At 40.0% G+C, this 13,751-nt stretch overlaps 1 protein-coding gene across 1 annotated transcript; it reads right to left on the bottom strand.

The window, feature by feature from the left end:
- Window positions 1-277: 277 nt before the first annotated feature.
- On the bottom strand, window positions 278-13,750 carry LOC117529448 (surfeit locus protein 1). Its single transcript, XM_034192236.1, has 10 exons — window positions 13,734-13,750; window positions 13,626-13,701; window positions 13,467-13,533; window positions 6,310-6,437; window positions 5,350-5,432; window positions 3,400-3,591; window positions 2,059-2,131; window positions 1,787-1,949; window positions 1,586-1,667; window positions 278-425 (listed from the first exon to the last, which is right to left on the bottom strand). Exons 2-10 carry the CDS (start codon window positions 13,689-13,691, stop codon window positions 362-364), a joined length of 918 nt encoding a protein of 305 aa, XP_034048127.1. The 5' UTR covers window positions 13,692-13,701; window positions 13,734-13,750; the 3' UTR covers window positions 278-361.
- Window position 13,751: the final 1 nt, after the last annotated feature.

The raw sequence follows: 13,751 nt of genomic DNA, 5'->3' as shown, positions 1-13,751 counted from the left end.
GCATCTTCTCTGATCAGACACAGAAGCCGATAACTCCATCGTTGTCTTGGTGGCTTTCCTCACTAGTCTCTGCACAGTCACTCAGTTTTTGAGAACAGCCTCTTCCATACAGTACTATAGTATTTGTACTTCATACAGAACAAATCCAGGACATACAATGACTTATAAATGTTCATATAGCCATCCCCCTGTGCGGTCTAAAGAAAAATGTAAAGGTGATTTTAATTGTTGCACTTATGTATCAGGTGTGCTTTTAAAAAGAACACACAACTCCATCACTGAACATTTATTACTACTACGATGGAAAGTCAAAATAATGTAAAAAAGGTGCACTTCGGTGTCAGAACCTCAACACATTCCATTACAATTTAATCTTGATGAACTTCTTGTACCACAAGTACGATGTTGCTGCACATAAACCATACCTATAAGAACAACGGTAAATAAATTCATGTCAAAATTCAATATACTGTAAAACAATACAGTTTTTAACTTGGAAAAATAGCTTGAATTAAGGTACAATTATTTTTAAAAATAAGTTGATGTATTTTCAGTCACGATACAATAATGTTGGTTAAACAAACAAAAAAAAAAGCATATTACACTTTAATTGCCCGTCGGTACACTTCAATATAACCATAAAAACGTTACAGAGTCCTGGTCACAATTATTGGCCCCCCAAAATTTAAAGAATGGAATGCAAAATATTCAAAAATATAATTGAACCAACTCTGTACAATCAGAATATTTAACAACAACAACATGTGAAAAACATGAAAATGTAAAAAAGATACATGTACATTGGAACCATTTGAACTGACAAATTACAATGTCTGCAAACAGTTTGATAACTCAGGAGATGGGAGCCGGACCGACTGTCATGGTAACGGTCTAATATGGGGAAAATATCAGACCAGAAATCAGCCAATCAGAGCGCGCATACTGTCATAGCCATATAATAACTTGTAATTACAAGATGAAGTCTCTTTATATATATATATATTTATATATATAGCTTCATACGTCCAATCGCTGTGTAAAGAAGCGGGCTAAGGTTAGCTTATGATGGCACACTGCAATCAAACACAAAGTGTGGATTTTCCACTAGGTGCTCCTGGATGAATTTGGTTGCTCCAGGGAGGGGCACGTGGCGTCTCACCAAAATGAGATGCGTCTCGGCCCCCTCTAGACTTCCAGCTTTCACTCACACAGTCCCACCGCCCACTGTGGGACAACGAGGGGCTCACTCCCAACCAGGCGCATGCCAGTCTGGGTGCCCCGCCTCCCTGGAGGAGTTCCATTCATCCAGGAACACCTTACAGGAAAGTCCACATGTTGTGTATGATCACAGTGCAGTGTCAGTGCTTACAATTTGGCCAATTTTTGATTGACTCGGGAATTCGCGCACTTGTCTTTAATGGGGGATTAGAAGTATGGAAACACATTGTACAGAAATACAGAAGCTATAAAAAAAAAGACACCTGATTTGGTAATTACGAGATCTTTTCTCATAATTACGAGATCAAGGGTCTAGTTTTTTTTTAATCCAGTGAATGCAATACATTTCCGAAGTAAAAGAACCTACCACGTTATTATGTACTGCATGTGTTCATTCCTCAGCGTGACGCGAGTCTGTCCACCTACTGGTCCACCAGGAATTGTGCTCGCTGTTGGAGGACAAGTTTACTCAGTGCAAGTGCACCAGTAACAAGTGATTTACACTCACATGTGACTGCTTGGTTTGACTTGTAAACATGCTGTTTAGTCAAAGAGCAAGAGGGCTTACCGAAGTCGGCATCAATGAAAATGGGCTCTGCTCCAGTGACACGGGCCATGGCCTCCAGGTCACGATAATGCCAGTGGTTTTTCTCCACGTTGTTATTTGGTACAAAGGGTTTACGAGTCTCTGTCAATCTGATTACACCAACCACTTCTACTTCACCTTCCACCTGCACACAAGTGTCGGCACGTCTGTTTAAACAGATTTCAATTTGCTGCACAGCACTTATATGGTTTCTATATAATTCCAGAAAATGGCTCGGATGTGTGAAGACTAACTTGTCCTTTCATCCTGGTCTCTGGTCTGATCTTCTGTCGGGGAACATACCCTCTGTTCACCAGGATTGTGACTCTATGAAAACATTATATACATTCGTTTTTATAAATACAACTTGTAATCTTCACCATCTCCACATCAGCTGGCTGTGATACACCTATAAAATAGTCATTGATGGATTTTTCAGGTAGATCATAAGATAACAGACTTCTCTGTAAGGATCTGTAGGAATGTAGAGGGACTGCATTGGGGTGTTGGAGGCTGAGGGATTAAGGCATGTACCGCCTGCTGTAAAAACCACTCTGCAGCCCCCACCCCAAATTCAGGCCTGGGCGAGCTTTGTGATGGACCTTTGAATGTCTCTTCACATTTTAGCTTCCCTGTTTCTGATCACTGTAATAAAAGCTGAAAAAAATGCAGATCAAGATCATGTCAGAGAGTCTGTTGCTGCCGTTTCTCTATCAATGGCACATTATGAAACACTGGCACGTCACTGTGGTTGTATTCTTAATGTCTGGCATTTTAAATCAGGTGCATTTATCTTTGGACGGCAGCCGCTCTGCTTTGTGTACGCCTGCTCCTGTCTGATCCCACAATCTAAGTGGAGCAGGTCCTGGATAGTACTTGGATGGAATACACGGGGCTGTATGTTTCCCCAGCTAAAACTGGAGTTGTGTCAAGATGAAGGACACCTGGTGTAAAACCAAATCATGATGCAGATCTATACTGGCTCTGCTGTGGTGACCATGAACATATGGGGTCATCTGAAAGATGAATAACATTTGTTTACAATTTGGGACCAGGTCTTAATAACTTTGGGATTGTTTCGGGCCAGGTCCCTATTTTTGGAAAGTAATTTATTCAGGTGTCTCAGTTTGATGTGGCACTATGGCTGATTAGCACTGTTGCCTCAATGCAAGGAGGTCATGGGATCGAGTCCCACCTGGTCCTTTCTCTGTGAAGCTTACATGTTCTCTCTGGGTGTTCCGGATTCCTCCCACTTCCAAAGACATGCAGGTTAGGTGAATTGGTGACTCTAAATTGACTGTAATCATCTGTCTATCTATATGTAGTCCTGTGATAGACTGGCATCCTGTCCAGGGTGAACCCTGCCTCATGCCCTATGACTGCTAGGACAGGGTCTAGCCTCAACTTTTTATTTTGAGTAAACAGGCATACAAGATGAATGTCTGGGTTTGGGTAGTTTGATTTAAATCGTCTTTGTTCCAAACCTTTGGAACTGGGAAGACCTCTACTTTGTGATCTCTGAAAAATGAGTGATTCTAATGTGTGGTTTATGTTGGAGAGTTTTACCCGTTACCCGCCACAGCTTTATGCCTTACCCGAGGTTCGTACAGTGGAACGGGGTAATGACATTTGCCCCCGTATCTCCGCTGGACATCAGCCGGCCGGCCTCTCTGGCCTCTTTCTCTGGGTTGACAATTGAACGGGGCATAACGTACAGCTCCTTTGAGTGGTCGTACCGCCCTCGGACTCTCACCTGTCTATACTCAAGGTTATTCACTTCAAGAGGACTGCAATAAGAGGAAATGCAAAGCAAACCAGTCATTTTCCTTCAATGCACAACCTGGAATATCCCCCAAAGTAGACTTTCTGACAGGCTGCATAGTCTCGATTGACTATGATGTCAAATTATTTGCGTCTGGATATTTCCCATGATGCAACGGGGTCCTATGCTAAGACACATGCACAAAATCATTGAAAGAATTCCATTTTTGTGCTGCTCTCCTTACTCTAAGTTGTTTTTCCTTTTCCCAAGTATCAGACTAAAAAGATACTGAAAAACGTTATTCCCGGTTGTAGTTAGCCTTGCTGACAGTCCGCGAAGTGTTGGCAATCTCATGGTAGTCACTCATCCAAGCAGAAATGTGGCCACCAAGACCATACAATCAGCAACAAGGCTTCACAAGCAACTTGACTGGCCTGTTTGTCATTCGTTTGTTGTGGTCATTATCAAAAGATGGCAACATGGCCCAAAATGGGAGGTTCACTGGTCCTCGCCTGGACCTATAAGAATGCAAAATTACAGAGCTGAATATGTAGTTTTTACTGAGAGAAATGTTTTGCTTAAACACTCACTGAATGACTGATTCCATTAATCCAGTGCTTGCTGTGTAAGTTGCAGGGAATTAGCATTAAAAATGTGAATCCACAACCTGTAACTCAAACAGGAATTTTGTGTTAAGTATACTTTTACCAATGGACAAATTTTACTAACTAGTTACTGAAATAAATTGGAGTGAATTAATGAGAGTCGAAGATCAAAACAGGCGTTTCCAGTCATTTTCTGGAAAAATGATGAGCAGAAGTTCAAAATCTGCTCTCTGTCTTCAGTGCATCTGAGCTATGAGTCATACTCAGTCTTGTTTTTGGTCATAGCTTCAGTTTGGGGCAAAGTATTCTACTGCAGTAGAGCCAGTAAAAACTTATATCTAGCAAGTACCGTAATTTGACACTAAATGTACAACCAGCAGTTCCTCAGATATGACACAACATGGTGGGAAAAGGACACATTATTTTCATAATCAACAAATATTTCAATTTTATTTTTAAATTTAGGAATGATTTGTTGATCCTGTGAACAATGTCCATCACAGGTGATTAAGAATGCCTGCTTTATTTTCAACCAAAATGGTAAATGGACTGCCTTTATATAGCGCTTTTCCATCTGCATCAGACACTCAAAGCGCTTTACAATAATGCCTCACATTCACCCCAATGTCAGGGTCTGTCACACAAGGTGCTCACTACACACCGGGAACAACTAGGGGATTATGGACCTTGCCCAAGTGCCCTTAGTGATTTTCCAGTCAGGCTGGGATTTGAACCAAGGATCCTGTGATCTCAAGCCCAACAGCTTAACCACTAGACCATCACCTCCCCTAAAAGCTGGAAAAAAAAAAAAAATTATGATTTACCAAAAACTACTGTCAACAAATTTTATGGTCATTAATTATGTTAATGAAATACAAAACCATCTAATGCAATTTTACACAATGAAAATCAAAGATTTGGAAGTTACAGCTTCACAAATGGAGACAAATGTTTGCATTTCATATCAAAATAAATAGAATTAGTATTTTGATTTTGCAACTGCTTCTTAAAAACAACTTTTATTTAAATCACTTGTATTTGCTTTTACCGTTCTTTTGTTTATAGTCTGAAATAATATTTATTCACTCAAAGAAACACTCCAGATGTTGACTTAAAATTAAGCAGCTTCTGATGGAGTTGGAGAAGTTGATTGTACAATGTGTGTGACGTGCACTCACTCAGGAGGAAGAGGAATGGGCGTCGACGTGGTCAGTCTCTTCAGGTCATCAATCAGCTGCAGCTTCCATTTACGACGGTTCACCTTCACAGAAATAAAAGCATCCGAGTTACTGACGGTCTCAATTAACAGCAAAAAAAAAAAGATGAGTAAGAACTACAAGGCCAGAGAGCGCATAGTTATGTCAAGATTAACAGTACCCTATAAATTAAGTCCCAAACCACATTCTGATCCTTACGTCATCTGAGTAGACACATTTGCCCTCTCTGGTAATATTTCTTTCTTACCAAATCCACATCATTTTCTGGATCTGGACTAATGTACATCTACAGGATCCTGAATGGTCACCTTTGATCTTTATTGTGTCCTTGATCCTGTACACTGAAGTTTGATCCTGGGCACCAAGCTTTAATATTCACTGTTGATTTCTGAGCATGCCATTCACTCTTGATCCTGACAACTCCTATTTGATCATCTTCCTAAAATCCTGATAGCTGTGATTTGATCCAGACTGTTTCTCTTCGATCCTGATCCCTCATCTTTGATCCTGATCCTAGATGGCCAATTTCTTGAGCTTGAACTTTGATCCTTACCCAGTACATCACTGACTTTCCTAAAGAGTGTTAATTGTAATAGCTTTGATCCTACAATGAGGATCAAGCTGATCTTCCTGACCTTTGTTTCTGATTACCAAACAAATCATATTTGCTGAAATGAGGATCATAGATTACAAATTAAAGGTGGGTTTAGGATTAAACATTAAGCGGCACAATCTACCTGTTAATCTAGATCTATACCAAAGTCAAATGGGTTCTTCCTTGACCCAAGCCGTACCGTTCTACTGAATTTCAGTTAAATTCATTCATGTCCTTTTGAGTTGTTCTCCTGTCAAACAAAGTAACAGCATACCCTTCTTAAAAGGTTAACTTTTTTAAAAAAGTGGCAACTGCAGCAGCTGTACCTGCCATGTGCCAAGACCAAAGGCAGTAACTGGGATCAGCAGCAGGACCCATTTGAGAACAGATTCTTCCCCTTTTTCTGCTCCAGCTGCTGTAGAGCTTGACTGTCGACCAACATTAACAAGCCTGCCTGGAAAATGTCAAACACAGAACAGGTGCAAAGTGAAGCCTGTAGGGCGTGTAGTAAGTTTTTTTTTAAAAAACAACACTTTAGTTTTATTTAGGGCAGACAAAAGACTGTTTACCTCCAGAATCTTAGCATCATGGAGCAGAAGATGAGAAAAAGGTGCAAGTTTGTGTTCCATAAGAAATTTGCATTTGGATGAAGAAATTTGAAAAAAAAAAAGAAAAGAAAGCTGGTTAATCAATGTTTAAATGGGTCATGTTATAGTCTTTTTCCAGGAGTCTGATCACCAGGTGTCTCCAAAACAAATATTAAAAGTCTCAGCAGGAACCTTTCATCTCTCCATTTGTCTCCCACAGACCATGTGAGTATAAATTGGACCCAGGTATGAACTTCTGTGATTATATCACATAGTGGAAAACCGGCTTTTGTAAAAAGCAAAAGGAGTTTCTACAACCCCTGGCAAAAATTATGGAATCACCGGCCTCGGAGGATGTTCATTCTGTTGTTTAATTTTGTAGAAAAAAAGCAGATCACAGACATGACACAAAACTAAAGTCATTTCAAATGGCAACTTTCTGGCTTTAAGAAACACTATAAGAAATCAAGAAAAAAAGATTGTGGCAGTCAGTAACGAATACTTTTTTAGACCAAGCAGAGGAAAAAAATATGGAATCACTCAATTCTGAGGAAAAAATTATGGAATCACTCTGTAAATTTCCATCCCCAAAACTAACACCTGCATCAAATCACATCTGCTCGTTGACATTGACCCTATGTCATGAAATTGACCCTATGTGTCTTTTTGCAAGGAATGTTTTCACAGTTTTTGCTCTATGGCAAGATGCATTATTATTATCTTCTTGAAAAATGATTTCATCATCCTCAAACATCAGAAAAGTGTCCAAAATTATCAACGTAAACTTGTGCATTTACTGATGATGTAATGACAGCCATCTCCCCAGTGCCTTTACCTGACATGCAGCCCCATATCATCAATGATTCTGGAAATTTACATGTTCTCTTCAGGCAGTCATCTTTATAAATCTCATTGGAACGGCACCAAACAAAAGTTCCAGCATCATCACCTTGCCCAATGCAGATTCGAGATTCATCACTGAATATGACTTTCATCCAGTCATCCACAGTCCACGATTGCTTTTCCTTAGCCCATTGTAACCTTGTTTTTTTCTGTTTAGGTGTTAATGATGGCTTTCGTTTAGCTTTTCTGTATGTAAATCCCATTTCCTTTAGGCAGTTTCTTACAGTTCGGTCACAGAAGTTGACTCCAGTTTCCTCCCATTCGTTCCTCATTTGTTTTGTTGTGCATTTTCGATTTTTGAGACATATTGCTTTAAGTTTTCTGTCTTGATGCTTTGATGTCTTCCTTGGTCTACCAGTATGTTTGCCTTTAACAACCTTCCCATGTTGTTTGTATTTGGTCCAGAGTTTAGACACAGCTGACTGTGAACAACCAACATCTTTTGCAACATTGCATGATGATTTACCCTCTTTTAAGAGTTTGATAATCCTCTCCTTTGTTTCAATTGACATCTCTCGTGTTGGAGCCATGATTCATGTCAGTCCACTTGGTGCAACAGCTCTCCAAGGTGTGATCACTCCTTTTTAGATGCAGACTAACAAGCAGATGTGATTTGATGCAGGTGTTAGTTTTGGGGATGAAAATTTACAGGGTGATTCCATAATTTATTCCTCAGAATTGAGTGAGTCCATATTTTTTTCCTCTGCTTGGTCTAAAAAAGTAACCGTTACTGACTGCCACAATCTTTTTTCTTGATTTCTTATAGTGTTTCTTAAAGCCAGAAAGTTGCCATTTGCAATGACTTTAGTTTTGTATCATGTCTGTGATCTGCTTTTTTTCTACAAAATTAAACAACTGAATGAACATCCTCCGAGGCCGGTGATTCCATAATTTTTGCCAGGGGTTGTACAAGCACACAGACCGAATCAGACTTTAATGATGTATAACACAAAACACCAACATATATATGTGTTTCACACAATACGACCTCTTTAAGAAACAAAGCAATAGTTACTGTTGTTTGTACATCTGTTCATCTCCACCCGCCCCTTCTCCAATTTTAATTGGCCAAAGTGTGCAAAATTGGGAATTTAATAAATGATTGACATTTTATGTTTATGTTAAGCAGCAACATTCCGCAATAACAAAAATTTATGCCTGAAGCACTTTAGACATCTGTGACATATGTAACTGACATCCCCATGTAGAGTCTGAGGCTATGTTCAGTCAAAATCAATTTTTTTGGATATCCAGATTGATTTTTGAAAGTCTATTTTTCCAAATCTGGTTCAAACCTTCTTCTTCTTTGTCTTTCGGCTGTTCCCGTTAGGGGTCGCCACAGCAGATCAATCGTTTCCATCTCTGTATCTTCCTCTGTCACACCAACCACCTGCATGTCCTCTCTCAGCACATCCATGAACCTCCTCTTTGGTCTCCCTCTTCTCCTGCCTGGTGGCTCCATCCTCAGCATCCTTCTCCCTATATACCCTGGGTCCCTCCTCTGCACATGTCCAAACCATCTCAATCTCGCCTCTCTGACTTTGTCTCCAAATCGTCCCACCTGAGCTGTCCCTCTGATGTGTTCATTCCTAATCTTGTCCATTCTTGTCACTCCCAAAGAGAATCTCAACATCTTCAGCTCTGCCACCTCCAGCTCTGCCTCCTGTCTTTTTGTTAATGCCACTGTCTCTAAACCATACAACATAGCTGGTCTCACTACTGTTTTGTAAACTTTCCCCTTCACTCTTGCTGATATTCTTCGGTCACAAATCACTCCTGCCACCTTTTTCCACCCACTCCACCCTGCCTGCACTCTCTTCTTCACCTCTCTACCACACTCTCCATTACTTTGAACAGTTGACCCCAAATATTTAAACTCATCTACTTTTACCACTTCTACTCCTTGTAACTGCACTATTCCACTGGGCTCCCTCTCATTCACACACATGTACTCAGTCTTGCTTCTACTGACTTTCATTCCCCTTCTCTCCAAAGCATATCTCCACTTCTAGACTAGACTCAACTTGCTCTCTAGTCTCACTACAGAGCACGTCATCTGCAAACATCATAGTCCATGGGGACTCCTGTCTGATCTCATCTGTCAACCTGTCCATCACCACTGCAAACAAGAAAGGACTCAGAGCTGATCCTTGGTGTAATCCCACCTCCACCTTGAATGAGTCTGTCATTCCGACTGCGCATCTCACCGCTGTCACACTATTCTTGTACATGTCCTGCACTACCCTAACATACTTCTCTGCCACTCCAGACTTCCTCATACAATACCACAACTCTTCTCTTGGCACCCTATCATAAGCTTTTTCTAAGTCCACAAACACACAATGTAACTCTTTCTGTCCTTCTCTGTACTTTTCCAACAGTATTCTCAGAGCAAACATTGCATCTGTAGTGCTCTTTCTCTGCATGAAACCATATTGCTGCTCACAGATCTTCACCTGTTTTCTAAGCCTAGCTTCTACTACTCTTTCCCATAACTTCAGACTGTGGCTGATCAGCTTTATGCCTCTGTAGTTACTGCAGCTCTGCACATCACCCTTGTTCTTGAAAATAGGAACCAGCACACTTCGTCTCCACTCCTCAGGCATCCTCTCACTTTCCAAGATTTTATTAAACAATCTGGTTAGAAACTCTACTGCCATCTCTCCTAGACATTTCCATGCCTCCATTGGAATGTCATCTGGACCAACTGCCTTTCCACTCTTCATCCTATTCATTGCAGCCCTCACTTCTTCCTTGCTAATCTCTTTTACTTCCTGATTTACTCTCACCACATCATCCAGCCTTTTCTCTCGCTCATTTTCTTTATTCATCAACTCTTCAAAATATTCCCTCCACCTTCTCAGCACACACTCCTCACTTGTCAGCACATTACCATGTGCATCTTTTACCACCCTAACCTGCTGCACATCCTTTCCAGCTCTGTCCCTTTGTCTGGCCAATCGGTACAAGTCCTTTTCTCCTTCCTTACTATTCAACTTCTTGTACAGCTCGCAATATGCCTTTTCCTTTGCTTTTGCCACTTCTCTTCTCGCCTTACACCACATCTCCTTGTACTCCTGTCTACTTTCTTGTTCAAACCACATTCATAAAAAACTTCACCTGGACTCATCAGTTTTATCCAATTTTAGACCTGTGTCTCATCTGCCATTTCTGTCTAAGGTTTTAGAAAAGGTTGTCTTTTTACAGTTACAATCATTGTTAGAAGACAATCTCATCCTTGAAAAATTCCAATCTGGGTTTAGATCGCGACACAGCACTGAGTCAGCACTTTTAAAAGTTCATAATGATATTACTTTGTCAGTGGATGCAGGGAATCCTGCTGTGCTGGTTCTGTTGGACCTCACAGCAGCCTTTGATACTGTGGATCACACAGTACTTGTTTCCCGATTAGAACATTTTATTGGCATTCATGGTACTGCACTTAAGTGGTTTAGATCATATTTGGCTGAAAGGAGCTTTTCTGTCATGATTGGGGACCTCTCCTCATCAACTGCTCATCTGTCTTGTGGTGTGCCACAGGGTTCTGTCCTTGGGACGATTCTATTTTCTTTGTACATTCTGCCATTGGGGTCAATTATAACCCAGCACAACCTGTCCTTTCATTGTTATGCAGATGATCTGCAAATCTATTTGCCTGTGAGGACTAATGGGAGTGATGCTTTGTCATCATTATTTAATTGTATTCGCGATGTAAAGCAGTGGCTGTCCCAAAACTTCCTTTACCTGAATGATGGTAAAATGTAGATCATGGTGTCTGAGCGCTCTGGCATAACAAATGTGGTAACACCAAATTTTGGTGCTTTGGCTAACTATCTAAAACCAGCTGTCAAGAATTTGGGAGTGATATTTGACAGCTGTTTGAGGTTTGATCAACAGATAAACTCTGTTGTCAAAGCTAATTTTTTCCAACTTCGCCTTTTGGCTAAAATAAAGCACTTGCTCAGTAGACGTGATCTTGAGACAGCCATTCATGCTTTCATCAGCTCCAGACTTTATTATTGTAATGCACTTTATTCGGGCATTAATCAGTCATCTCTTGCACGTCTCCAATTGGTGCAGAATGCTGCTGCTTGTCTTTTAACAAACACTTTTAAACGTGCGCATATGACGCCTGTCCTGCACTCACTCCACTGGCTTCCAGTTCGTTTTAGAATTGATTTGAAAATTTTAATGTTTGTTTTTAAAGCTATTTATGGCCTTGCACCTCCCTACTGGTATGAAATTTTAACTTTGTGCACCTACAGTAGGACATTAAGGGCATCTGGCCAGCTTTACTTAGATGTTCCAAGGTCAAGATATAAACGCTGGGGTGATCATGCTTTCGCGGTAGCTGGCCCCAGACTGTGGAACGAGCTACCTCTTGAGTTACATACTATTCCTGACCTAGCACTTTTTAAATCTAAGTTAAAGACTTATTTATTTAAACTGGCTTTTAACACTTAGTGGGGAGGTGACATGTTCTGTTTTTTTATGTGCTGTTTTAAAATTTTATTCTATATGTGTTTTATTTTTGTGAATTTGTGTTTTTAACGTGAAGCACTTTGGACACCAGTCGGTGCTGTAAAGCGCTTTATAAATAAATGTTGATTGATTGATTTGGAGATGGTTCCAGTCAGACTGACAACATCAAATCTTAGTGCAGTAGAAGGACTAGAATTCATGTTAATAGAGCCATCTAATTCCTGGCACCTACATTATTACCACAGCAACCCAGACAGATATATACTGTCAACACTTACCATGTCTGGACCCACAAATCCACTTTCAAATACAAGTGCGGACAGTCGTTCTCTACGACGGCGTTTTAGGGCCACATTGCTGTTTTCTTTTTTTAGACTTTGAGAATAAAGTCATAATATTATAAGAAAAAAGTTGTAATTTTATGAGAAAAAAATTTAATATTACAAGAATAAAGTCATAATATTATTAGAATATAGTCGTAATTTTATAAGAAAAAAAACTCATAATATTGTTATGACTTTATTCTTGTAATATTCAGAGCTTTTTCTCATAAAATTATGACTTTATTTTCGTAATATGACTTTATTCTCATAATGCTACAAGTTTTTTTTTCCCAAATTATGGCTTTATTCTCGTAATATTATGAATTTATTCTCGTAATATTACAAGTTTTTTTTCTTATAAAATTACGACTTCATTCTCAAAGTCTTGGGGGGGAAATAAAAACCTCAATGTGGCACTAAAACACCGTCGTAGCTCTCAAATTTGCTTTGAGGAATGGTAAATGCATATGGACTGCATTTATATAGCGCTTTTCCATCTGCCTCACATTCACCCCAATGTGAGGGTGCTGCCACTACACACCGGGAACAACTAGGGCATTAAGGACCTTGCCCAAGGGCCCTTAGTGATTTTCCAGTCAGGATGGGATTTGAACCAAGGATCCTCTGGTCTCAAGCCCAACACTTAACCACTAGACCATCACCTCCCCTAAAAAAACAAACAAAAAAAAAACAGTTTGCCAGAAATGTGAACCTTTGAGACGTGACCAATGAATGGCTCTGCACTCTCTGTGACACCAAAGGTCTCAAGTCTCACTTATTCGGAGTGGGACTCGTACTTTAAAACGGTCTGGTCAGGTTTCACACACTCGGCTTGAGACTCAGTATGTTGTCACGCTCTCATGCTAATGCATGACATTCCACCAAAATGACCTGCAAGACAACATTTGGTGGAATATAACTCCTTGAAGGTATCTCAACTTGAGAGATCTGTGACACGCCCACTATAGGGGGCGTGGCTAGCGGCATCTCTTTTTCCATTTAAAGCAACACGCAAAGAAACAGGTTGTTTCTTGGAGACCAGATTATAATTTATTTATTAATAATTAACTGAGTGATAATTCCCCCGTTTATTTTTTTTTGGCTACAAACTTAACTGTGTGTTTTTAAAATAACAGGACACCTGCTTAAAACATGTATCATTTGTACTCCAGATAATTTGTATTTTACCGTTGACATGATTGAAAAGAGTCAGTTTAGGCATCAGAAAAGTCCTCTTGTTGGAGATGATATGATTCTGAAATAACAATCAGGAAAATTATGCAGCACAGAGGAGAAAAAAAAATGACGTCTTTAAAATTCTAAAGTCTCTTTATTAACACAACTTACCGTGTTTTTTAGTGTCCCGAACGACCTGCTGGAACAAAACAGCAACCACTTCAGAGAAGCCATCATACGTTCGAATCACTACGTAGTGTAGCGTTCAGTGGTTCGAATATATAAATGAAAAACAAG

Source organism: Thalassophryne amazonica, chromosome 17 (assembly GCF_902500255.1).
Source record: "Thalassophryne amazonica chromosome 17, fThaAma1.1, whole genome shotgun sequence".
NCBI classification, from domain to species: domain Eukaryota; kingdom Metazoa; phylum Chordata; class Actinopteri; order Batrachoidiformes; family Batrachoididae; genus Thalassophryne; species Thalassophryne amazonica.
The sequence above is the reverse complement of the archived record's forward strand: the minus strand, read 5'-3'. Positions and strand labels throughout refer to the sequence as shown.